The following is a 27566-nucleotide window of genomic DNA, read 5'->3' as shown; positions in this document are numbered from 1 at the left end:
GGTCAATGTCGTCACGCTACAAAGGCTCTCTCTCTTAAGGGAAAAAGACAGTGTTGAATGAGAGCCTGAAACAAGAAACATTCAAAATACCTTTATTTTTTCTCAGCGGGTAGTCATTCCGTCACATGTCTTAACAGTGGTTCACAGGCTGCACCGTTTCGTTTGGATATTTCTACCAATCTTCACTTTTTCTTCATCATGCCTTTCAATCCTCAATTTCTTCCTCTTCTGTTATTTCCACTGTTGCTGGATTTAAAAAAAAAAAAAAAAAGGTTTTTTGGAATGGAATATTCATCAATCTCAAGGAAATTTCATCAAGGTCTGTGTACGCATCTACACGGCTTACATCCACATGGCCATGATTTACTCAAAAATGGGTGTGGTGGGAAGAGAGGGGGCGGTCTGTGCTGCCCTCTGTTTCTCCCCGAGTCCTGGGAGAGAACCCGCTTCTGCAAGGGGAGCAGCCTCTCTCCGCAGCGGGCGTCTGAGCCGCCGCCTCATGCCCAGACAGACACCTTGGCTGGGGGCACGCTCCAGATCCCCCCAGGCGCTTGGCAGGCCTCTTCTCCCTGCCTGCTCCTTCTCCTGATTGCTCCAGGACAACCAAGCCTCTGTGACTCAGGATAATAAGAGACCCAGAGAGAGTTCCCAGGCAAACACCCCCTAAGGCAAAGCCGATCACTGGGGAGGGCTTCTTTCTCTAAGCCGGCAAGTCATCCACCTGCAAAAAGCAACAAGCAGCTGCCAAAGGCCTCCTGCCAGAGTCTCTGCCTCCCAGAAACCAGAGGTGCTAGGACACCCAGCTGTTCTCACATCTCTCCAACCAAGACCACTAGGCCACCAGGTGCCACAGCAGGAAGGACCCGGATTAAATCTGCAACCCCCCACCCCCACACTCAGACCCACCGCCCCCAACATGCTGGCCCCGGTAGAGGGGAGGGATGGGCAGGGAGGCAAGGAGGGAGGGGAAGACGATATTTATGAAAGGAAATGTACTTCTGGGCAGGAAACCGATGCCCAGGGCAGAATTCCCCCTACAAGCCTGGCCCTCCCAGTCGGATAAGATAGATTAGAATGTCGTCCAAACTAAAAAGAGTATCACGTTGCCGAAGGGCCCACACAGCTGCACAGGGTCTCCCAGACCAGGTCCCGCGGGGAGCAGAGCCCAGCCTGCGCCTCCTACCATCCTCGCCGGCGCCAGTCCCTTCCCTCTTGTGCGACGGTTCAGCGGTTGGAGCCTCAGCCTGCTCACTGGCCTGGGGTGACGAAGGCACTTCCGTAAGGACGTCCTTTTCTCTCCTCTCTTGAACGACTCTGATGGGAAGAGAGGTTTTATCATAATCAGAGGAATTAAAGATGGAAAACTCCATGGGCCATCCAGTCCTCCGCCAGGACATCCCCGAAAACACTGGGCTCGCGGTCAGGCAGGTGCATTTGTCAAGGTCAGTGCTCTGTCTCACTAGTTCCCATTTCCTTTCTTCTAGTGCTCCCAACAGCTTCCGAGGTCAGGAAGCAGGAGCGGGTCAGCCTGCGTACATGGAGGGCCGCAGAGCGACGCCACCCAGCACCACACAAGGGAGGAAAATGGCTTTCCCTGTGGCTGGACAAAGTGACTTCTAATCCCAGTGGCTTCGGTTCATGTCACAGGGAGAGGCTTGTGGTGGCAGGCGCCTTGGACCCGGGTGAGAACAGAATTCCAGTCCTGCCCGTGGACAGCAACCAGGGGCCACAGCCTCGCTGGGCGTGCCGTCCTCGCCCTGAAAACCAGGGGCACTCGGAGACGGCCACACCAGGACGTGTCACAGCACGGAGGGCACAGGCAGCCTGCATGGGGATGTCGGCAGGTTCTGCAGACGCAGCCGGGGGAGCCCTGCTGTCCCCTCGCCACCACAGGAGGGTCCGAGGGTAAGACGGGCAGCAGAGCCCCATGGGGTTGGTGCTCCTTAGACCTGGAGAGATTTGATCAGGAGCTCTGGGAAATGAGCTGGGTCCTCCGGGCGGCTGCTCGTGTCCGTCCACCGCAGCCCATCCCGGCGCCCCGACAGCACGGGGGGAGAGGAGCCCCTCCCGCCCTTCTCCTGCCCTCCTCTCGCCCCCTCCAGCTCCCAGCTCTGCGTATGAGTTACTGACTTGTAAATGATGGTGATGACGAAGGCCCCGGCAATGATCACAATCAAGGCAGAAAACACTTGCACATATGCTGGAAAACAAGGTCGGGTCATCACCCTGGGGACCCAGGGTCAGTACAAAAGGGAGGCCTCCTCCCGGTGAGCCATGGTACCCGCCCCAACCCCTGCCCTACTGGCCTTCCCTACTGCTCACCCCTTAGCACTGCCTCCCACCACCACTGCCCACCTGGAAACACATCCAGGGGGTCAAAGTCACCCACAGAAGGATGAGGCTCCATGGGAGGGCACTCAGGGTGGTGGCCAGTGGCTACCCAGAGGACTGTCCACTGAGAACCGTCCGCTGAGGAGAGCATGCAGAGATGGCCCCCCATCTGTTCTCCAGGAAACAGCAGCCCTGGGCCTCCTGGGCGCCACACCCAGCCCCCAGCTCCCTGGAAGCGGTTCCTGAATACTCAAGTCAGCTATCCCAAAATGGAATATAAGGAAAATGCTTTTTGGATAATAGACAAATTCCACTGGTCTGATTTCAGATTTGATTGACTGGGCTTTTCTATATTTACAAGGGTCTTCCACCGTCCTAAACTGCTCGTGTCTTCTCTAAATGTACCCCAGCAGAAGACCCAGACCCTTCAAGGGGACTCTGAGGGGGCAGCCTCTATTCCTCTGTTGCTCTGCATAGGAGCATCAAGTGGTGTAAATTCTTGAGCCCTCTCCACCCCCAGGAAGGAGTGGGAAGGAGAGCTGGCCACGGCCCATCCCCAGCCCTGTCCTGGGGATCCCCCGCCGCAGGAGCCCTCCCGCTGCCCTGGCCGGCGGGTGGACACAGAGGGCGAGCCTCCTTTGGGACGGACATTTTGATCTCCAGCCAGTCGTTGGCTCAGGACTCAGGCTGAGCAAAGTGGTGGTGTTGACTGGGCCCCAAGCCTGGCGGTTCTAGATGAGCGTTGCTCCAGTCGAAGTCCTATAGTCACGCAGCATTGCCTCCCAGTTTTATCCTTCTACATTCTCCCCTTCAGGTTGATGTAAGGATTTTAAAAGAATTAATGCAAGTAAAGCTGTTCACATAGTGCCTGGCATGCAGCTTGTGCACAGTGATCCTTATAGTATTTACTATCCCTATTCTCTTCTCTAACTGCTTGTTTACTCTTTCAAAGGAAAGAAACTGGCTTACCTGCAAATCCCTATCTCAAATGACATGATTTGCCTCGATTCCCCTATCTCCTTCTCCCTCTAACCCATTTGCACTGGTCCTTAACTGGTAATAACACCATTAGGTGTAAGGTCCTTGGCTTGTACATTAGTTTCCGGGGTGCCCATAACAAACTACCGCAAACTGAGGAGCTTAAGACAACAGAAATTTGTTGTCTCTCAGTCCTGGAGGCCAGAGTCCAAGGTCAAGGGTTGGTGGAGCCACGCTGCCCTTGAAGGCTCTAGAGGGGGGTCCTTCTGTGCTTCCTCCAGCTTCTGGTGGCTTCTGGCAATCCTGGGCCTTCCTTGGTTTGTGGATGCATCACTGTGACCCTGCAGCTGTCATCACAGGGTGTCCTCCCTGTGTGACTGTGTCTTCACATGGCATTCTCTTCTGTGTCTGTCTGTGTGTGTCTCTTCTCATAAGGACACCAGACATACTGGATTAGGGCCCACTCTACTGTAGTGTGACGTCCTCTTAACCAATTACGTCTGCAAAGATCCTGCTTCTGAATAAGGTCACATTCACAGGTACCAGAGGTTGGAACTTCAAGATCCCTCGTGGGAACACACGGTCCAACCCACAGCAGAAGGTGAGCAGTAGTCGGAGAGGCACGTGAGGAGGATTCCAGCGGGATCTGCATTCCTAGACTAACGCCGGGCTCTCTGGAAATGGACGAGGCTACCGGGGTCCTTTATGTGGGGCCTGCAGTTGGAAAACTGAAAGTGGGGTAAAGCCAAACAGCTCAGTGATGGTAACCCAAACAGTCAATTTTCTCAAATTGATGTGAGCTCAGTATGATGGTTAAGTGTACAAGGCGCACTCCACGATTGAGAGTTCACCAGGGGAAGGATGCAGGGAGAGAACGAGACCCGGGCCCTGTGGTTGCTTGAGGTCATGCGGATTAACAGGCTGAAGGATTCCTTCACTTTAATAATGAAGGAATCAGGAAACTGCTTGTTGGAAATTCTCTTCTAATCAGCGGCCTCATTTCTTTAAATGATGCCTTTCCCACAGGTGTGCGTTTACCTGAGCTCGCCCTCAAATCTCCAGGGCTATAATCACCAGCCTCCAAGACGGCCTCCAGGGATCCTTGCCTCCTGTTATTTATACCTGGTGTAGATGCTCCCACATTGCATAACACTGACCTCTGAAGCAAGGGCACTGTGGCAGGGTGCAACTTCCAAGAGTAGGCCAAAGGGTCATTGTGGCCTCTCCCCTGCTCCTTCTTGGATCGCTCACTCTGGGGAAAGACAGTCATCATGTCATAAGGGCATGCAAGCAGACCCCATGGCAAGGAAAGGGGCTTTCTGTTAACTTGTAGTGCTGACTTGCCAGCAAAGTGAGCCATCTTGGAGCAGATCCTCCAGCCGGGGTCTAGCCGTGAGATGACTGCAGCCCCGACTGACATCCTGACTGCGATCTCACGAGTCACTCAAGCCCAAACCACCCAGCTAAGCCACTAAGCTGTTGCTTTAAAACACTAAGTTTTGGGGTAATTTGTTACATAGCAATAAATAACTAATACAAGAGCGCAGGATAGGGCTTGGCACAGAGAAAGTGCATTTGAAATGATGTCAAATGAACTGAATTGAAATGAACAAATAAAGCAAATGAGTGACTTAGGACAACAAGGTAATCCTCAAATTCTTGAATTCCAGGGGATGGGTATTCCTCAGTGTAATCTTGTCTCTCGGTTGGTGAAACAAATTAAGAATTTATATGTGAGTGAAGTCCTGTTAGAGAGGCACACATATTTAGACAACATTTGAGTGTCCAATTGTAGCATACCTTCTATATCTTTACATATGCAAGTACTTTTGGTCCTTGATGTCAAGCTCCTGGAGACAGACACTGCATCTCTATGATTCTCTCTGTATGGGACCTGGCCAGCACACTCTTTGTTATAAATAATATGTATGGTTTATCATAAATCATGTATTATGATCGATCGTTCAGAAATAGCAGCAATTGAAGAAAGCATTATTTCCTTTAAGGAGTATCTTGGTAAATTCTCCCCCAAATACAGTTAAACAAAAGTTTTGAAATCAACTCAGCAAGTCCCATGAAGAAACTGAAGTCAAACACTTAGAAGAAATGACATGTTAAATAATGTGCCCTAAATCAAGACTGAAGAATGAAGGCAAGTCATTCTCTTTCAATTCCCAATTCTTTTTCAAAGATCTAATGCTAATTCCCCAAGTTCATATTCTTAATAATACAGATTATGCCGTAACACAATGCGCACTTCAAACCAGCCAATTTAAGAAGTTGGTGAAAGGTTTTCATAACATGGAATTACGTGCACAAAGAACTCATAATACCCTGTCACTGAATACTACAACTTACCCAGCACAAAGGTTCATTTGCCGTCTTGAATGAGAAAGATGTCAAAGAAATGAAAAATAATTGGAGGGCACAGTGAGAACCCAAATGCAGGGCTCGCTGCCCAGCCTCTTCCCACAGATGGCCCAACCTCTCAAGCTTGAAGGAAGCCAGAAGTTAAGAAAAAGCCTAGCCCACACAACTCATTTATTAAAATTGAAAGGATGGAAAGAGGATTAATACTCGCTTCTACACAAAAATGACAAACCCGCTTGCAAAACAGTGAGCCCTCTTCAAGTACAAAAATTTATTGAGAGTTTTGGGTTGTTTGGGTCGGGGAGAACCCTTGTTCCTTAAGGACACTAATAATTAAGGTGCGGTAAAGAATAAGGCTAATTTTTCAAATGAGTGACGGGCGTAAGGTGATTGCACTAATTTAAACAACATTTGAAATACATAGTAACATTTACAAAATGGCCAACTCTCACAGGAAATTCTGAAGAGAAGATGCTCAGGGGAAGAAATGGATGAAAAGTAAGGTGGCGGCAGCATGGATTTGCGTTCCCTTGCTGGCTGCAGGCTTCCTTCACCGTTTCACCACTTTATGCTGTGGGGGCTCCATTTCACTGGGACAGGAGGAAACCAAGATAATTAACGGCCAAAGACTATGACCAGTTCTGTGACCTGACCTGGGAATTGAATGTCTTCTGCATCTTTATATGCAGAAGATTGAAAGAACAAACTCAAATGCTCTTTGGATGTTACTGCCTCCTGCTTTTAGGAGCCCCAAATGGTAAACATCTCAGAAAAACTAAGTTGCATAAATGCCTAGGACACTGGAGTCCTCTAAGAAGCAAATCTCCACGATGGAAATGAAATGAGCTCGATTGTAATTCTCTGCTGCCCTCCAGACAGTGAGATGTGTGTGTCAAACAACTGCCACCACAAAACAACAACAAAAGGATGACAAGTGCAAAAGCAGCAGACGATGGCCAGATCACCAGCCAGTGGCGTGAACTCAGCTTCAGGAGTACCTGCCACACACCCCCGAGACTGAGCTGCTGAAATGCAGCAATATGATAGGTCATTCAGCAGTGGACGACCCAAGACTCACAGAGAGCTCTCAGGTAAGATTCTGGCTAAAGGCTGTAGGCTTTATTGTGGGAGAGGTGGACGATGATGAACGCCCCCAAGGAGAAAGCTCTGAACCTTGTTCAACTCTCACTACATGGCTGTGTGCAACTGGACTAGACACTCATTAAAGCCAGAATAACTTTCAGGGTGACCTCAGCAAAACGGCGGAGGAGGAGCCCCCCAAATTCCCTCCTCCACAAAAGCAATGAGAACAGCGGCAAAAATTGTCAGAATAAACTTTTTCAGAACTTGGAAATTAACAAAAAGCTTGCAGCAATTTGTTTATTCAAGATAAACAGATGAATCTCAGAAAGAACAGTGATCTTTGGACATTTTAACTTGCGCTATTCCCACCTCTCCTGCCCACCCTCCAGTTCCATGGTAGTCATGAAAACCAACAATCATGGCGACAACCAGCAGCCTGGCAATACGGCAGGGGGCAGAACAGGGTTGCAGCTCCTCCTAAGTCCCATTCTCAGAGAATTGTCATTATATGATGGACCTGGTGCTTCTCTGGAAGATCCCACCTGCAAGGTCATCTTTATTTGACCTGACTCGGAGCTCATTTAGTGTGAGCTGCCTTTCCCTCAGCCATTTGTTGAGAACAATCAGAGGCAATTGTTGAAAATCACAACAGCTGAGGTGGCTGATAGCCGTTAGGATCAAACAATAGGCTGACCAAAAATTTAAAAGGAAAATCTGGGGAATGAGATGTCTACAGGGAGGTTTGAAAAGCTCTGACATATGCCTTGGAATCTAGAAGGCAGTGGGCATGCCCAGGGCTGTGCAACATACCCAGGAGGGACCTGAGAAGGCCCTAAACTCTCTCTTCTGGCTGACCTTGAGGCTCTGTATAAGCATGAAGTGGAGATTAACGCAGAGTTGGAAACTAGCTGGCTGAGTGTAGATGTGCCCCAACTCAGACACGAAGCCCCAGCAAAGACTGAGAGACATGGTTTGCAGGCATCCCAGGAGACTTCCGTCCCAGTCATTAACTATCCACTAGGCTAATCAAGCAGAGTCTTCAGATGCCACATGTCACACAGAATATAGACTTTAGAGAACTAGCTCAGAAAAGCCACTAAACAAACAGTGACATCAACAACAACAGATTTGGGGAGGCAGGAGAACCTGATTTTCAGAGTTGCCACATTATTTTAAATGTCCAGTTTTGACAACAACAAAAATGAGACACGCAAAGAAACAAGAAAACATGGCCATACACATGAAAAAGGGCCATCAATAGAAACTATCCCCAAGGAAGCCCAGATGTTGGACCTACTGGGCAAAGACTTTAAATTAGCTATGTTAAATATGTTCAAAGAACTAAAGGAAACCATGTCTAAAGAACTAAAATATGAGAATGATATCTCACCAGATGGAGAATAACAAATAGAAGTAGAAATTATTTAATTAAAAAAGGAAGAACCAAATAGAAATTCCAGAGTTGAAAGTACAATAAAAAAAGTGAACACATTACTAGAGGAGCCCAGTAGCAGAACTGAGAGGCAAAAGAGAGAATCTGCAAGCTTGAGGACAAATCAATTGAGATTATCCAGTCTGAGTAACAGAAAGAAAATAGAATCAAGAAAAATTCACAGAGCCTCAGGGATCTGTGGGACACCATGGAGTATACCAAATATGCAGAATGGGATCTCAGGAGGAGAGCAGAGGGAGAGAAAGGCACAGAAAGAATATTGGGAGAAATGGCAAAAACTTCCTAAGTTTGATGAACATTAATCTACAGAGCCAAGAAGCTCAGTGAACTCTGAGTAGGATGAAATCAGAGAGGGCCACACCTAGACACATGATAAACTGTCGAAAGAGATGCTTGAAAGCAGCAGGAGAGAAGCAACGTGCTGTGTATAAGCAAGCCTTAAGATCAACAGCAGATTTCTCATCAGAAACCACGGAGACCAGAAGGCAGTAGGAAGAAATATTCAAAGTGCTGATGGAGAAAGACTGTTAATTATGAATTTTATATACTGCAATTCTATCCTTCAAAAATGAAGGAGAAATTAAGACATTCTCAGGTAAACAAAAACTGAGAGAATTCACCACTGGCAGACCTGCCTTAAAAGAAATACCATGGAGTCCTTCAGGATGAAAGGAAAGGATTCTAGACAATAACATAAATCCATATGAGTAATAAAGAGCACCATTGAGGTGCTCAATAGATGCAGAAAAAGAATTTGATAAAACCCAACATCCTTTCAAGATAAAAACACTCAAAAAACTAGGAAGAGGAGGGGAACTTCCTCAACCTGATAAATACCCAGTAAAGCCCACAGCTACCATCGTACATAATGGGGAAGCACTGAAAGCTCCGCCCAAGATCAGGAATAAGACGGGGGAGTCCACTCCTGCTGCTTCCCTTCACCATTGTACTGGATGCAGAGTCTAGCCAGGGCACCCAGGCAAGAAAAGGAAATCAAACCATCTAGGTTAGAAAGGAAGAAGGAAAACGATACTTGTAGTTGATATGATCTCGTACATAGAAAATCCTAAGAAACCAACTGACAGACGAGTACAGCTAAGAAACGAGTTCAAGAAGGTTGCAGGATACAAGATCAATACACAAAAATCAGTCATATTTCTATATACTAGCAACCTTAAAATTCTATTTGGTACATACCTAGTATTCTATATACAATCTGAAAATAAAAAGACAATGCCATTTACAATAACATCAAAAAGAATAAAATATTCAGGAAGAATGTTAATAAAAGAAAAACAGATTGGCACACTGAAAACTACAAAATCTTGTTGAAAGAAATTAAACACAACCTAAATAAATGGAAAAACATCCCTTGTTCATGGATCAGAATACTTATTATTAGATGGCAATTCCTCCTCTAAATTATCTACAGATTCAATATAATCCCTATCAAAATACCAGATGGACTTTCTGCAAAAATTGACAAGCTGATCCTAAAATTCATATGGAAATGAAAGGACCCGTAATAACCAAAACGATCTTGAAAAATAAAAACAAAATTGAAGAACTCGCGCTTCTTGATTTCAACACTTACTCCAAAGCTACAGTAATCGAGGCTGTTTTGGTACTGCCCAAAGATAGACACATAGATCATGGGATAGAACTGAGAGTCCAGAAATAAACCCTCACACTTACGAGTAATCCATTTTCAACAACAGTGTGAGACAATTCACTGGAGAGAGAATAGTCTCTTCAACAAATGATGCTGCCACCACTGGACATCTACACACAAAAGAATGAAGTTGGACCTTTGCCTCACACCATGGACAAAAATTAACTCAAAATGGATCAAAGATCTAAACGTGTGAGCTAGAACTATAGAAGTCTTAGAAGACGTCATAGACGTAGATCTCTGTGACCTCGGATTAGTCAACGCTTTCTTAGATATAACACCCAAGCACAAACAGACAAACTCGACATCATCGAAACTAAAACTGTTGTGCCTCAAAGGACACTATGAAGAAAGGGAAAAGAAAACAGATTGTGAGAACATGTTTGCAAATTATATATCTGATAAGGGTCTACTATCCAGAATATATAAAGAGCCCTTACAACTCTTACAGCAATAAAAGGACAGTTAACTCAACACAAAACTGGGCAAGGGATTTTAATAGACTTTTCTCCAGAGAAGATATGCAAATGGCCAATAAGCATGCAAGGATGCTGAACACCAGCACTCTTTAGGGCAATACAAATCAAAACCACAGTGTGATACCACTTCACACCCATTACAAGGGACATAATCAAAAAGACAGACAACAAGTGTTGGGGAGGATGTGGAGAAATTGAAACCCTCATGCACCGCTGCTGAGACTGTAAAATGGTGTAGCCACTTTGGAAAATAGTTTGGCAGTTCATTAAAAGTTTAAAAAGCCAGTTAATACATGATCCAGCAATTCCACTCCTAGGTAAATACGTAAGAGAATTGAAAACATATGTTTACGCAAAGATTTGTACATCTACGTTCATAGTAACATCATTCATAATAGCTAAAAAGTGGAAATAATTTAAATTTCCATCAACTGATAAATAAACAAACAAAATGTGGCATAGCCACACTACGGAATATCGTTCAGCCATAAAAAGGAATGAAGTGCTGACACACACTACAACACGGATGAACCTTGAAAACATTATGTAAGTGAAAGAAGCCGGACACAAAAGGTCGCACATTATGATTCTGTTCATAAGAAATGTCCAGAACAGGTAAACGCACAGAGACGGATCAATGGTTGCCAGGGGATGGAGGGAGAAGGGAACGGAGAATCCTGCTTGACAGGTACAGGATTCCTTTTGGGAATAATAAAAATGTTCTGGAATTTATAGTGGTGATGATTGCACAACTTTGTGAATATACTGAAAGCCCCTGAATTATACACTTTTAAAGGGTGAATTTTATGGTATGAGAATTTTATCTCAATAAAAATAACAACCAAAAAAGAGGTGACTTCCAATTGTTTCTCTCTGCAGGTACAAGGGAAGGTGTGGGGTCCTGGGGCGCTGGGATTCCTGGAGGGGGAGGGCAGGACGAATAAAGAGATCTGGTCCAGAGTCTTCTGACTCAAGATCTGAAGGAGAAATTGCCATCAGAAGATCCACCAGCTACGAAGGGCATTCGTTGTGGCCTCTTATTGAAAAGCAAACTGACTCCCCTTTGCTCGTCGTGTCAAATCCTCACCATAAAGCAAGACAGACACTCCCCCTCTGGGTGAGCCAGGATCCTGCCAATGCCTTAGCTTCCTGAATGGTTTTGCCCAGAATATCACTTTCTTCTTGAAGGAGCTGGGTCAGCTGGGGTTTGCGTCTGCGGATCGGTGGTTCAGTATATGGCAACACTGATTAGTCACTAATGTTTCTGACTCCCACGTCCAGAAGGAGAGGGAGGACCTGGCGGCTTGTCCACGGGGTTCCAGGCTCGCTGGGACTTAGAGGAGAGAGAAAGAAGAGAAGGAGCCCTCCCACAGAGGAGCCACAGAACACAAGTGTGCCTCTGTCCACAGGGTGGTGAGGACAGGAGTGGCCTGGGACAGAGAGGATCCCAGGACACATTTCCCACAGCGTCGGAGTTGCCACGTGTCCGAGGCCAGCAGGCAGCTTTTCTATGTGCAGGGGCATTTCCCCCTCTTTGGCGAGATCTTGTGTGGGCTGCCCGGTTCCACGGCTTGTTCATCCCCTCCCGAAGGGTCCTAGAGCCCATTCACCCTCACTTCTGAAAGGGCAAGAAAAGCAATCAACCGTCAAGTGGAATTTTTTGAGGGTTTGGGAACATTAATTTAGAAAATTCCAAGGGTACAGAAGGCCAAAGCTCTAAGTGTGAGACAGTATTCATAGAGCATCCTTGCAACATCCCCTCATGGCCAGCATCCTAGCTACGTCCTCCTCCGCACCCACCCCTCCCGCTGCCCTTGGAATACTTTTTAGCCACGTGCCTCTCTGGGCTGATGGCGGGAAGCAGGCCCTATATTGAGGGTAACAGCCACTCCTCAGCTCCCACAGCCTCACATGGCAGGAGTCCCTGCTGGTCCTGCCTCCCTGGGTGCATCCCAGGCTCAAAGGATGGGGGCACAGATCTTAGTGTCGGGTCCATGAGCCTGCAGCGAAGCCCCAGCTGGGGTCTCGTCCTCAGTTGTCCTCATCGTCTGGCTGCACAGCTCCAGCTCCACCCTGGTCAGGTCCTACCTTGCACACAGCCGGCAGCCGCCCTGCCCCAAACCAGCCGCTTTTGTAGTACTGTTTCCTCAAACCCAGCCTTCTACCCCCGCCAGAGTGCCCTGAGTCTTCCCTGAACGAGGGATATCAGAAACGTAGACTTTCTCTGGTGGCCTAGGTCCCAGCCTCAGACCCTCCGAGCCCTCTGCACCCACTACTGCACCCAGCATGGACATGGCCAGGGCACAGCAAAAGAGGACTGTCCAGCAGAGGAGACGGGGGCGGGACAGAAGGCCGATCCTGGGGCCCCGTGGCTTTGCCGGTAAGGGGCGGGCCTGGCCTGGATACTTACCTGGAACGGCTTTTTCATAGCAGACGCCTTTATAAAAGCAGCACCCAAGTTCCTTGCACCGACTTCTGGTGACATTGTAGTCACACACGTCGTACAGAGGAATGTCACACACTGCAAGGCATAGACACACAGGACGTTATCTCTGAGAACCCGGCCCCCAGTGTCATCCTGCAGGACTTGGGGCAGGGAGGGGCCTTCTGCGCTGTGTGGGGGGTTTTGTTATGCTTTTAATTATGCATCATACAAATCTCACTTTGAAACTAAGACCGAGAATGAATGAGACTTCTGAAGAAAATAATGTGGAGTTAATTACACAGAAGAATGCAGGGTCCTCTCCTGATTAAGCAGATAACACAGCTCGGCACAGCGCTCGCCAGGCTCGGCGCTCCACAAAGAACACAGAACACAAAGACCTAACACAATGGGTATTTGGGAGTCGAGGCTGCAAAGTGTAATTAATTCACGTTCAAGCACACGGTGAGTTCAAATTATTCACACGAGCTGCGGATTATTTCAGAATGTAAAAGTAGAATCAAACGGATGGAAAGTTTAATGTCAGTTTTAAACAAAACAAAAAAAGGAAAATTAATAACTGTGCAAGGCACTGTGGGAGACGGCGAATGATCGTCTTCAGCAGCTCAGCTACCTCATGCCTCATGCGTCTTCAGCTCTGAGGACAGGGGACCACCCTACGTGGCAGCAAGAACATCTGCCCCCAACCCTGCCCGGGTCTCCTGTCACAAGGGGAAGGGGAGGGAGCCCACCCACCTTCCTGGCCTTCCAGCGAAACCCACCTTCCCTCATGCCCCTTCCTTCCTTCCCAACACACCCCCTCCAGGTTCACTAGATCCTGTCACCACAGCCTCGCCGCCAGTCAGAGATGTGATGGACTGACGGGGGCCCTCTGCTGCTGAATGCCCTCGCAGCCACGGGAGCACACGCCCAGACACTGCCCTCTGCCTGGACACAAAAGGCTGGGCAGAGTGGGAGCACGAGGGGAGGCAGGCTGCTGACCACCTGCCCCACCGCCCTCTCCTAGAGCCGCAATCCTACACCAGGGCGCAGCTTGCAGCCAGGACTGGCAGACAGAGCCAGGCAGGGGGGCCGTCCTCCGTAGCCGACTCAGAGTGGCTCCGCGGCCAGGTGGGAGGGCTGCTGTGCGCTGGCCTCGCCGGTGCCTGTGGTCACCTGGCGCTCAGTGGCTCTGCAGAGCGGCTGTCAGAGCACGGGAAGGTGAGCCGTGCTGGGTCCAGGCTACAGGGAGCCCTGCCTATGGCCCTCAGGGCAACGTGGACCACGGAATTTAGAGTGGGGCAGCTGATGACAAGAGTGGTGGAAGCAAACCCTGTCCTGTGTGCTCCTGCTCCTCCCCCTCGTCCGAAGAGATCCAGGGGACCCAAGACCGCCTGGCCGGCGGGGCAGCGCTGGGGTTCCCGTCACCCCGCTCTCTCCACGGCAGCCCCGCAGGCACCCTCCACAGAGCCAAGGGGACGAGGGTTCGCAGACTGGCTCCAGGAGACTGCGGGCGTTTGTTTCAGCAAACCCCATGGCAGGAAACAACCCACTGAGTGAAGGGTGATTATTGTTCACACAACTGTTCTCGTGGACGTCACCGCGCACGTGAGAAAACACTGGTAGGGGTTTCCCATTTTGACTGCTCTGGTGGACTGTTTCACAGGGCAGCTGGTCCCCTCCCCGCTCTGTGGACGTGCAGTCGCCCTGTCACGCCTACGAGCCTGTGGGCCTCGTCGCCCGCTTCCTTCATCCCCGTTCCTTTCCTCCCCACTGCTGTCTGGTTGGCCTGGACCTCCCAGGATGTCGCCACAGGAAGAGTCTCTCACGTCCCATCCCTGGCGTGACCCCTTCTCCTGTCTCCAAAACCCCCGAGAGATGGGGGTCAGCTGCGGCTTCCTTGGCTCGCTGTGGGGCAGGGGAGGGAGGCTCCAGCGACTGTGGCCTGGGTGCTGTTACTGAAGACATCCCGTAGCCCCCAACAGATCCTATGTCATGGGTGTAGGGTGACGCTAGATAGAGGCCCCAGCCCAGAACATCAATGGACCATGTGACCATCGGGCACTGGAAGTGGCATCTTCAGCTGCCTCCTCCCTGACATGCTGGTCCCCTGGGAACAGTACCCAACGTCTGACTCAGAGGTGGCACAGAAGCCCCAAGGGGAGGGGGGACTTGCCTGGGCAGGGCCTGGCCACTGCAGGGCAGTGTGGCTCCCCAGACACACACGTCTGCTCAGGCTTGCGGCCCCCACCCCCACCCCCATCAATCACATCACAGCCAGGGCAACCCCCAGCTGCTGGGGCTCTGCCACCTGCAGCCCATAAGCTCAGCTCCTGGCACACCCATGACATCCAGGGAACAGCGGGGCCAGGTGAGAAAGGCAGCCCCTGGACCAGGCCAGGTGAGGAAAAGGAGAATGGCAATGCCTCAGATGGCCAGGCCGACTGTGTCCCTCCTGCTCGCCTTGGAGAAATAGGGACCAAGACAAAATAAATAAGTTAATTTAAAATGCACACACATAAACATGCACTTACCACAGGCACATACCACACACATGCATGCACACATGTACACACGCACCACACACGCACCTCCGCACTCCAGATGTGCATGCCACATACACACACATGAGCAGGCAGCATGTGATATCACATACGTACACACCACACATTTGTGCACGTGTGCATGCACATGAACATACCACAAGCAAACACCACACGTGCATACACACATGCGCACACACATATATGTGCGGGCACACCACTGCCAACGGGTGACTCACTATGAGGAGTCACCTCTGCCTCAGGGGACCAGGTGGCTCAGGCCACCGCGGAGGTGCGGGTCTGTCTCTAGCTCATGACCCTGCGCATGCTCTCTGCAAATGTGTATTTGCCCTGGACGTGCTTGATTCCTCAAAAGGAAACAGAGACCCCTGGGGACACAGACACTGCCCGCGCACAGAGCCCAGCAGACAGGAGTGCATGGCTCCTGTGGGGATGACCTGGTTCACCTGTCACTCACCTCAGGAAGCACCCGGACAAAGCACCCAGGTGAGAATCCCCTCTCTAGACGGCCACCCTGCCCCCCACCGTGGCTTAGGTCACAGAGCCCCTGCAAACATGTGAGACACCCTGGCCCCAGGAACTCTCTTCACACCATGTTTTCCATCTTCCGTGGCGAGGAGAGGATGGGGTGAGGGTCTCAGCATGGGGCAGCCCAGAGCCGACCTCTGCACCCACCGTGCGGGACCCTCTCTGAGCTCCGAACCCGCCTGCAATTCCACAGCCTCCTGCTCCCTCCCTCTGCCCCCTGCTCTCTCTCTCTCTCTCCCTCCCTCCCTCCCTCTCTCCCTGTCTCTCTGTCTCTGTCTCTCTCTCTCTGTCTCTCGCTGTCTCTCTCACTCTCTCTCTCTCTCTCCCCCTCTCGTCAAGTCATGATGCTGGGAACCGTCATAGGGAAAAGCAAAAGCCCAGAGGGACCCAGGACCGAGGCCTCGGAATCCACACCCGACAGATGGGGGGCAGAGGGGGCAGGCGGGCAGCCAGGTCCTCTCTCCTAACTGCCCAGCACCCCCATCTCTCCCCTGTGGTCTGCAGAGCCATCTGTAAAACAGTGGATCAGAAGGGGACCACAGCTGGGCTCCTCCAGTAGAGGGAACTGCTGGACTGCACGGCTGTGGAAGCTTCCAGAACCCCTGGCAGTGGGTAAGAATGCTCCGTCAAAAAGGAAGGCCTGCAGCTGGCCACTGGCAGATCTGTGAAGCCGGACTGTCTCCTCAGGCGCTGCTGGAAAGTTCTGGCCCCGTGGCTCCTGGAGAGTGATGCCACAGGTGCAGAGATGGAGGCACAGAGAGGTCTCCAAAGGAGGGACAGGCCAGAATGAAGGCACAGCGCTCTGAGCACAGCAGCCATCCATGTGGAGCCCAAGGGTTTTGCCCTGAAAACATGCGCTCCCTCACTTCACCCAAGAAACAGTTTTCAGAAAAAGAGAAAAACCTCCCAAAAGCACACGTGGTTTCCCGGGGCTGTCGGCCCTAAAACCGGAGCCGCTCTCCAGCAGAACTTCGTCATCTGTGGTCAGTCGGCCACGCTAGCAGGAGCGCTCGCGCCCGAGGGCATCCCAGCCAGCTGAGGGCTCCCTCCTGGGACCCAGGGCACCCCGACACGCTCCGAGTGCCCGGGTCTCTGCACCCCTGCGTCTGGGGAGCCTGACACAGTCAGGCAACGGCCCGAAACGTCTCTGCACATGTCATTGGAACGTGAAACTCTAACAGTTGAGACCCGTGTTCCGGCGGCTGTCTTGGAAGGAAGGCTCTAGTCCTCTGGGAACTTGAGGAGTGGAGCAAAGGAAAGAGGAGTGGGGAGCGGCCCGGGGAACGGCCCGGCCGGCAGGGTGACCAGGAGTGTGGCCATGCAGGAGCTCACGTGCCGTGTGCAGGGAGGGTCCTGCATGGGCTGGCACGTCTGCAGCTCATTTGGACCTCTGAAGTTCGGAGCAGCAAGGCGCCTCGGCCACAATGCACAGGACTCGGGGCCCCGGGAGAGACTAAGGGCTCTGGATGTCCCACAGGCACATGAGCGGAGGAGAGCAGATCACCATGGTGTGCGAGCCCCCGCTTTCTGCTCACGGGCCACTCCACAGAAATGACCCCAACGGCACGTGTCAAGGGCTTACAATTTACAAGGCACTTCGCAGAAACACTCCAGTTCTCATGGCAACTTTGTGAGGGTCTGACATTAGCCTCAGACAGACAGACAGTAGACAGAGGACGTGTAGTAGATCAATAAAGGCTAAGAGCACAGCTGTACAGCCAGACCCCGGGTTCAAATCCTACTTCCCCCGCTCTGGCTGCATGACCTTCAGAACCGGTGTCTTCATTTCCTCGCCTCTAAAATGGGTGTAACAATAGTCTGTCTGCAGCGGACTGGTGTAAGGATCAAGTGAAACAGAACATCGAAACGACCTGCTGTTGCGGGGTGGGGACGCAGTGACGCCCTAGCTTGGCTGGTACTGTTCTCACTATCTTTAGCATTCCTGCTCTATGATGAGGCAGGCTCTGCTGTCTCGCCATCACCAGCCCCTGAAGCAGGAAACGTCCATCGGCCTCCCCATCCTCGGGGAAGCAGGGCACCCGGCTCACAGAGGCATTCAGTGCAGGTGTCACTAAGGAGACTTGCTGAGCTGACAGATCGACTCATGCTGCTGACTCAGTGCACCTCTCAGCCTGCATGGTCAGCTTTGGGGCACACAGCTCATCTTCTCCCCTCAGCAGGACCAAAGTGGCCAGCACCCACACTCCCTTCAGGCACTGTCTTCACTCATCTGTTCCTCTGCTCACTCCGTCATTCATACATTTGCCCACTAAGGCTGTGCCAGGGGCAGCGCAACCCTTCAGCACTACGATAGGGAAAGACACCGTGCGTGCCGCCCGGCCCACTTCCCAGCCAGGAGCAGACGGGCCAGCAGCGTGCTGGCTGATGCCGGCCCGGCTGCAGGCAAGGTGGCAAGGCGCACAGAGCTGGGCACTGGAGGACGGCCAGTCTCTGCGGGCCGTGGATGGGGCCCAGGAGGCCTGGCCCACTCAGGCATCCCAGGGGCCAACTGAGGGGTCCCGGGCACCAGGTCAGAGCCTGGCGCCGAGGCTCGTCAGCTCCCCTGGAGGTTTGTAAAAAAGGGCCGGCCTGCCTCTCCCAGGCTGCCTCATGGATGGAGAGGACAGCCCAGGCCTGGGTGGCAGGGACAAGCATCTGAACCAATGAGCACTGCTCGTGGCCTAGACTCTGCCCCAAGGTCAGGCCCACTGTCATCCAGACCATGCCTGGTGACCCCACGGCCACCTCAACCTACCCACCCCTTCCACCTGCCCATCTCCCATACCTGCCCATCCCCCACACCTGCCCATCCCCCACACCTGCCCATCCCCCACACCTGCCCATCCCCCACACCTGCCCATCCCCCACACCTGCCCATCCCCCACACCTGCCCTTCTCCCACACCTGCCCATCTCCCACACCTGCCCATCTCCCACACCTGCCCATCCCCCACACCTGCCCATCCCCCACACCTGCCCATCCCCCACACCTGCCCATCCCCCACACCTGCCCATCTCCCACACCTGCCCATCCCCTACACCTGCCCATCCCCAACACCTGCCCTGGCCTCAGTGGCCAGTGTCCACCTGGGGGCACCCTGCAGTAGGTCCGGGACCTGCTGGCCAGGAGGTGCTGACAAAACCAGCTGTCATCTAAGAGTTTACAAACGAGCCCTCAGTAAAAACACAAAACAGCCACGTCAACGTCTACAAAGGGCACAGAGATGTGTTATCACAAACCTACGTTCACCCCAACTAGAAGAAGAAGGGTTCATGGGCAAAATGCTGGCGGGTCACTGTGAGCACCAGGAGGGCAGGCCGGCCAGTGCTCGGCTCTCCTGGCACACGTGGGTGACCCCCCACCCCGACCCCACCTGGAGAAGGGGCACCCAGCCGGCCCCCAGCAGCCGCAGGCTCCCCCTCACAGAGGCGGGTGGACACTACTCCTGGTCCCCACCACACACAGGTTCCTGTCACAAGAGCCTGAGCTGTCAGCCCTGAAGCGGAGACCAAGCAGGTCCACTCCAGGGCCCTGAGAAGGACTTGTCTTCCCAGGCGGGGACCCCAGGAGACCCTCTGATGCTCGCTCAGCACCCCCAGGTGCAGGCCACCGCCTCCTCTGCCCTGGGCCTTGTCCTGCGAGCCCCACGCGGCCTGGCTGCGAGCCTGGGCCCCGTGTCCTCACCACCTCGTGCCGGAGCACCAGAACACAGGTCCCAGGAGGGGCTTCTCCCACGACTGGGTCCCGGAGCCCGTCCAGAGCCCCAGAGTCAGGCTCAGGCCTCCCGGAACCATGGTGGCTTGGCCAGCCTGGAACACCCAGCCAGTCCACGTCCCAGCCAAACAAAGAAAACCACATTGTCCTCCTTCCGTTTCCTTATCTTTGGTTTATTGCAAGAGTGATGCACAAATACAAGCTCAGCTGAGAAAACATTCAAGGAACGCACACACATGGGCGGGAAGCGGCCCTGCCCTCTTCTGGTCCAGGCCCCAGGGGCCTCACACTCATAGGATTTTCTCCACATGACCTTAAGTAACCACACTCACACTGTGCATACACACGAACCATGTGCCTTGGAGAAAGTCACACTCCCTTCGTTTCCTTCGACACCGAGCGGGACCATCCGACCACGGATGCCGGCACCCAGGATGGGGGGCGGGGGGGGGGGGAAGGTGGACTTGACAGCTGAGAAAGACTTTTCCTCAAAAAAGACCCACTCCTGCAATAAAAATTACGAAGTGGCCGAAGAATAAGTGGGGAAGCTCCAGGTGAAAATGTCTTCAACCCTTCTAGCTCCCTGGGAAACAGTAAAATATACTTTTTATGCTGAAAACCTCAAGTTTGGGTGTTTGTGTAATGAAATGTTAAGGAAATGAAGACTTCACAGTACTTTCCCACGTTCTTTATAAAGACACCAGTTTCTTGGCCTCCCTTCCCGGCTGAGCCTGGCGGCTGGCTGTCGCCAAGGCGGCACATTGACCCAGCCCCACAGCGTGCTGTTACCTGCGAACTTCTTCAGGAGATGCGCCGGGGACTTCCTGAGTTCTGGCGCATAGCGCATCGCGGCAGCTGAGGGACAGGCAAGGGGTCAAGGGAACCTGGGAGAGAGGGCAGGTCAGCACGGGGGACCTGGTGGCCGGCGAGGCAACACTGTGCCAGAAGTGGAGGCAGCCAGGCCGAGAGCAGGTGGGCTCACCTGTGGCTCATGTCCCCGGGGAGACCCCTCAGCCCCGTCTCACGGTCACACTCCAAGTGCACAACAGCGTTTGGGTCAAACAAGAAACTGGCCACCTGCTCCCTCCCACTGCTACCGGCCAGCGAGCCTGGAGCCAGGGGCAGGCTCCCTGCCGCTGTGACGTCACACAGGCCCCGTGACGTCACAGAGGACAGAGCCATGACGCTGGCTGCTGCAGGGCAGACCGGGCACTCCCAGGGCTGAGAAGGGGTGGAGAAGCCCTAAGTGCCAGGCCAGGCCTCACAGACCCCCTCCTTCAGACCCCACATGGTGCCCCTTCCCTGCGGGACTCCCACGGCTACCAGCTGGGCCCGGCATCGAACGAGGTCTGAGCTGCCAACCCCGCCCTCGTCTTCTCGGAGGGCACACTTTGCCAGCACTGCTGGGACACAACAGTGAGTGACAGATAGGCGTCCTGCCATCGGGGACATACATTCCCATGGAAGGAGACAGAACAGACCCCTCGGGTCAGGTCAGAGACGTGCTGAAAGAGAGGAGGACAGGGAGAGAGAAGGAGAGGGGGAGACGGGGAGAGGGGAAGAGCAGGAGAGGAGGAGAGGGGGATACGGGGAGCGGGGAGAGCGGGAGAGGGGGAGACAGGGAGAGGAGGAGAGGGGAGACAGGGAGTGGGGAGAGGAGGAGAGGGGCAGATGGGGAGTGGGGAGAGGAGGAGAGGGGCAGATGGGGAGAGGAGAAGAGGGGGAGAGGGGGAGAGGGGGAGAGGGGGAGTGGGGGAGAGGGGGAGAGGGGGAGAAGGGGAGAGGATGCCGAGCTGTTGAGCTGTTGCGGGGCCTGGGGGCGGGAGCCATGCTCTATTCCACTTGTGAATGGGCACCTGGAGTCAGACCGTGAGGGCAGGCTGGGAAAGAAGCTAGGGAGTGGGTGCAGGGCTGAGGGGCAGAGGGGGCAGAGCCCCCCGGGGGAGGCAGGCCTGGGCCTGAGAGCCAGCAGGAGGCCAGCGCACTAGCAAAGTAGGACGGGAGACGTCACAGAGGCGAAATCACGAGCCAGCATGCAGGTGGCCGCAAGGACTGTGGCCTCACATGGAGGGAGGGAGGTGCTAGGACAGGACCTGGTGCAGAGGAGAAACTGGATCATGTTTCAACAGCATCATTCTGGCTGTGTTGATGACAGAGCGCAAGGAGGCAAGAGCAAGCTTGGGGCGGATAACGTAATCATCCAGGAGAAAGCAAGGGTGGGCTGGGGTAACCAGGGAGTGCTTTTAGCCTGTCATTTTAGAGCTGTGACTGGCTGACAGTAACTAGCTAATGGATTGCATGCGGACTGTGACGGTGGGAAACAAGTCAGTGAGAAACCACGGGGTCACCCGAGAGGGTGGAGGGCGGAGCTGCCACGTTAAAGGTGACACTGGGATCCACTGGAGTGGACAGGCCACATAGACATTGTGTCTGTGTGTCTGGTTGGGGCCGAGGTCCCAGCGGGGTGTGCACAGCAGGCAGTGGGAATGGAAAGCCATCAGCATCTGTGACAGCACCGGGAGCGTGCCTCTGGGGAGGGTGCCCTGGGCAAACAGGATGGGCAGCTGGGCAGCGGGAGGCCCGGCGTGGCACCGTGTTGCAGAAGATGAGAGAGGGAAGCACTGATCTGCAGTGAGAGGGGGGGACCAGATGAGCTCAGGAAGCAAGGAGTGCCCAAGGGCAGCCAGGCGGCAGAATATGGTCACCAGGAGCAGCAGATGGAGGACACCGCCTGCCCGGGGGCCAGCACGGCTGCTGGCTGATGTGTCCCTCGTCACACTCGCCCAATCACTGAGGTGAGGAGCAGGGACAGCGGACTTCACCCGGCCATGGTTTCTGCCAGAGGAGGAGGCGTGGTTGTACCAGCAGGATTTAGCCAGGAAGGGGCCCACGAGGACACACCGGGAGATGAGGGATGAAAACGTGCGAGAGGCTGCGGAGAGGAGGAGGCATGAAGCCCTAGTCCCGCTGGGGTGGAAGGGCTGGCGGTGACGTCAGAGCAGTGGGCCCTCCGCAGGAAGCCGTGATCACATGGGAGGTTCAGAGTGGAAGCTGTGGTGCGGGTTGTCCTGGTGTGACCCCCAGGAGCAGGCGGCTGGGGCCGGGAAAGTCAAGGACCCAAGCTGCAGGGAGGCCAACCAGCGCCCACTAGGCTGCAGGGGAGCAGAGAGGGTGAAGGCAACAGAAGAGTGCCAGCCTACTGATGGAGTTCCAGAAGCCACAGTGCACCCACGTGGGAGGTGGGGGCCAGGAGACGGCATCAGCCACGGGGACGTGTAGAGTCTGTGGGATGAAACGACAAGGATGACCTGAAAGCGTGGGCTCTCAGTGGTGGAACACAGGGGATTCTGGCGGCCCCTCCACTGCTCATGCAACATCAAAGTGGGCTTTGAGACCCACCTTCGTTAGCCATGTGACCAAGCCTCTCAGGGCCTCAATTTCCTTCTAACGTGAGGGCGATGATGCACTCTCACTGACACATGACTGACACGGTGGTGCCCACATCCAGAGGACTTCCAGGGTTAGGATGGGCTTGCAGTGGCCCCCGTGTCAGCCTGTCGCCCACTGTCCAATAGAGCCCTGGGCTGCGCTGTTGCCACTGCATATAACTCATGTACCATTCACTTCACTCAAAGCTTACAATTCAATGGTGTTCAGTGTATTCACCGTTTGCAACCATCACCACAATCCCTTTGACAACATTTTCCTGAGCCCAGAGAGAAATGCTGCACCCACTGACGTGACTTGCTGTTTCTCCCTTCATCCCTCCCTAGGCTACCCTCACTACCTCCTGTCTCCTGGATTTGCCTCGCTGGACATTTCACATCGTCAGAATCACACAATGTGTGGTCTTTTGTGTCTGGTTCTTTCATGTACATGTTTCAAGTTCCGTCTAGGTAGTAAGTAGCATGTGTCGGAACCTTATTCTTTTCGTGGCTGAGTAATATTCCGCAGTCCGGATGGACCATATTTTGTTCATCCATTTACCCGTTGACGGTTATCTGGGCGGCTTCCGCTCTTCGGCTGTTATGTGAGATGCTGCTATGAAGATTCACACACAAGGTTTTGTGTGGACGTGTTTTCAGTTGTCTTGGGTACACACCTAGGAGTAGAATTTTGTTGAGTCTTTCTGAGGAACAGCCAAACTATTACCCAAAGTGTCTACACCATTCTGTGTTCCCACCAGCAGTGATGAGGGTCCCCAGATGGAGGCATCGGGCTCTCTCTCCTGGCCGTTTGAATCGAAGCAGGAACAAACCACGGCAGAAGGTGGTGCACGTTCATCTCTCAACAAGCTCCCAGGGAATGAGTGAAGACAGTCACGCGGTCGCTCGAAGGCTGGAGTTTGCATCAGGAGGCTGAGAAGACCCTTGGCGGGCAGGAGGGTGCTCCCGACAGGCTTCCAGGAGAAGTGAAAGAGGGTCTGAGATTTGCAAAGATTGATTCAACTGAAGACAGAGAAGGCTGCATGTGCTAAGGCGACAGCGCAGGCCACTGCTCTGGGGCTCAGGCCACCTCTTGAGGACAGAACGTGGTTATAGTGGTGTTTGCGGGGCCAAAGGAAGAAAAAGGATGACTCCTCGTCACCAGATTCCACCTGAGGCCACAGGACGACGAGATGCCCCTTCCGCCCACCAGCTGTGACCCGCAGAGCGCCACTGTCTGGGGAGACCCTTGGAGGCACGTCAGGGTGATGGTGACGGCCAGGACTGCAGGGCCACCACGGACCCCGTGAAGCTGCTGTCCACTTTGCTGACCGGTCAGGCCAGGCCTGTGGGGGACAGAGGTGTAGCGGACAGGAGGAGGAAGCACCAGCCTGGCCTGGGCTGGTCTCCCCCTTTGTTGGTCCTGAGTCCCGTTCCCACGTGATACTCAGCAACTCACTAATTTATCTAAGAGCATTCGCTGTCATGGATGGGACAGTCTCTCCACGGGAAAATGTAGTTGTGCGTTTCCCGAAATAGGAAAAGCACCGTTGGGACCCAGTACCACCTCTGCGGGCCCCGCTCACTACTCACCCTTCATCACTAAGCACTGCATGGGAGGTAGTTCGCCACTGTAGCCACGCTCCGGGGGCTTCCGCGAGGGCAGGCATGCCTAGCAGAAGGCAGGGCATCAGGCCGATGGCTAGGGATGCGGGTCCACTCTCCCCATTGCTACGAGTTGAACTGTGTTGCCCCCAAAATGACACATTGAAGTCCTGACCCCCAGGACCTGTGAATGTGACCTTATTTGGAATTAGGGTCATTGCAGATGTGGTCAGTTTAAGATGAGGTCACACTCACGGTGGGCCCTCATCCCATGTGACTGGGGCACCACTGGGAAGAGAAAAGAGACACAGAGAACAGCCTGTGAAGACACACACACACACACACACACACACACGGAGGGACGACGGCCAGGCGCCGACGGAGGCAGAGATTGGAACGATGAGGCCACAAGCCAAGGACTCCAGGGACTGCCACAACCACCAGGAGCCGGGAGCAGCAGGAAGGTCCTCCCTGGATCCTCCACAGGGAGCATGACCCGGCTGACGCCCGATTCCAGGCTCTTGGCCTCACGACTGGGAGACGATAAAGGTCTGCTGTTAGAGCCCACCCAGCGTGTGGTGCTGGTTACAGCGGCCACATGAAACTCACACAGCTGTGTTAACGATAGTGCAGGGACAACCACTAGAGAAGAAAAGGTCTTCAAAAAGAAAATCGTAAGAAACACCTATCTAATACGGCTGTTGGAAAAGAAGACAAAACAAACCAAAAGCATTGTGGATTCCAGGGGGGCTCCGGGTCAGACCAGGGTCTACGACTCCCCCACCCCCACGGGCCATGTGGCTCAGACGGCGCCCGCTGGCTGGTGTGGTCTCAGGCCCCATCCCCCTCCCTGCCCTCCCTCCGTGTGAGGCTCCCAACCACACAACCCCAGCCGGCCAGTTACACTGGCAGCACCGTCAGGGCGGGGCATCCCTGAGTCATTAACTCCCTCATCCTGTGCGGCCACCAGCTTTTAATTTTGCAGTGTTGCCATATGCAAAAGAGTCACCACTTCATTCCTCCTTCCAGCTATTAAACACCAACCCCTTTTGTTTACAAATAAAATCAAGTTAATTAACTATTGCATCTAAGTTAGGGAGAAATTAAAACAGCAGCAATTTCAGCTCCGGCAGAGCCCAGATGATTATCATCCAGCAAAGTCTACAGAAAGGGCATCCTGGCATAATCTGTACGTGGGGTAACTCTTTAAAAGGGCAACACTTCCTTTTATTCCATGCTGCTGTCTGAGCAGTTTTCAGAATCTGTCCAGCATCTCGCTCCTGGGCCCTCACCTTCCTCTGGTGGAATTCCAACCACGTCCGAAAAACACTGAAAATACCTGTCACTTTCCAACCTAGAAAGGAGAGCGCCATCTTAGAGTGATGCAGACCCCCGTAACGCAGCACAGGCCTTCCAGGGCAAGCCCGGGCCAGCTGCACACATGACCCTAAGGGCAGGCGGCAACGACCCCACCCCACGGCAGAGGGGAGCACGGCCCTCGACCGGCTCCACCGCCGCGGGAACCACCAGTGCCCAGGGGCAGCCCGCCCACCGTGCGGTGAAGATCTGCTCTAGAGGAAGGGGGCCGGGAGACAAGGCTAGTGAGGAGGTCATGGAGGTAGAGCGAGGACTAGCTTTATTGCTTTATAAAGACAATTATTGCAACATACACGAGAAATCTGCCGAGAAAGAGCCTAAGGACAGAAAAATATATCACAGAGATGGATGCGCAGGTGCAATCCCACTTCTCCCAATGGCATGTTCATCATGGAGCCAACAGCATCGACACGAACGTATCGGGAACGAAGAGAAGGTTTCAGACGGCATTTAGACCTCGATTCCTTTTTGGAGAAACTAGACCTGTAAAAGTGCCAAGGATGTCACTTCTAAAACACCTTCTAGGGATCTGGGAAATTCTGTAAAAATTTAAAGATGCACAGTACGTCCCCAGGAGTGGATGACGTAGCCGCCCCCCGCCCAGCTGCTGCAGCTGTGCACACGAACCACCCCGGAGTCTCCCAGGCCTCTCTCACCAGTGACCAGAATAAACAGTTAGGCAGCTGTCAACACACCGGGTCACCTACACACACCTGTATGGAAAGACACCTAAAGTACGTTCAAACAAAGGCAATCTTAGCAAAAGGTCATAAAAATTCTGCATTTTCCTCTAGAACTTTCAAGTTTTTTTATATATAGGTCTTTAATATACCTGGGATTATTTTTGTTTATGATGTGGTATTGGGATTTATGATTTTTCCCACATAGACTTTTTTAAAAGGCAAGTTAGAGAAGAATATACTCAATGGGATCTCATTTGTGGTGTTTGTGGGGAAGAAAGTCACTGCCCCCCCCATATCTGCATTTGCCCAGAACAAAAGAACGAGTAAGACACGTCACATCAGCCACTTTGGGGGGGGGGGGGTGCAAGAGGGATGCCCGCTTTTACTTTGTATCCTTGTGTGGTTTGTATCTTCCCTATGAGCAGAAATTTGTAATTACAGACGGGCAAGAAAAATATAAATATAAATGCCTAAACTGCCCCTGGCACATGAACGATTTGAATTAGAGGTCTCGAAGGCACCACACATGCCCTTCACAATGCAAACCAACACAAGCGCATTTTTGAATGCCCACTCGCTTTAGCCTGAAACGATGGGAACCCTCCACACTTGGGATACACGCTGCATTTTGGTTCTTGGTGGCTAGGTGCTGGTGCAACAGTCACTCCACCCAGAGAGGCTGTGAGGCGAGCCAGGCGCATGGACGCACTGGGCAGCGGTGCCTTCATCTGGTCCTCAGGCCCCCCTTCCAGAGACACCCCACCACCCCACGCCCAGCGAGGGCTCCCTCATCGCAGGTCGGCGCGCTCGGCTGGGACGCGCCAGCGTTCACGGCTGCGGGGGCTGGCCTCACTGTACGTCCTCACTACCTCGCAGGCTTGC

General features: G+C 53.1%; 1 protein-coding gene across 1 annotated transcript; it reads right to left on the bottom strand.

Annotated features, from left to right (window-relative positions):
* Positions 1–713: 713 nt before the first annotated feature.
* On the bottom strand, positions 714–21179 carry TEX29 (testis expressed 29). Its single transcript, XM_070520242.1, has 5 exons — positions 20384–21179; positions 12777–12887; positions 2131–2200; positions 1184–1314; positions 714–721 (listed from the first exon to the last, which is right to left on the bottom strand). Exons 1-5 carry the CDS (start codon positions 20439–20441, stop codon positions 714–716), a joined length of 378 nt encoding a protein of 125 aa, XP_070376343.1. The 5' UTR covers positions 20442–21179.
* Positions 21180–27566: the final 6387 nt, after the last annotated feature.

Source organism: Equus asinus, chromosome 11 (genome assembly GCF_041296235.1).
Source record: "Equus asinus isolate D_3611 breed Donkey chromosome 11, EquAss-T2T_v2, whole genome shotgun sequence".
NCBI lineage: Eukaryota > Metazoa > Chordata > Mammalia > Perissodactyla > Equidae > Equus > Equus asinus.
The sequence above is the reverse complement of the archived record's forward strand: the minus strand, read 5'-3'. Positions and strand labels throughout refer to the sequence as shown.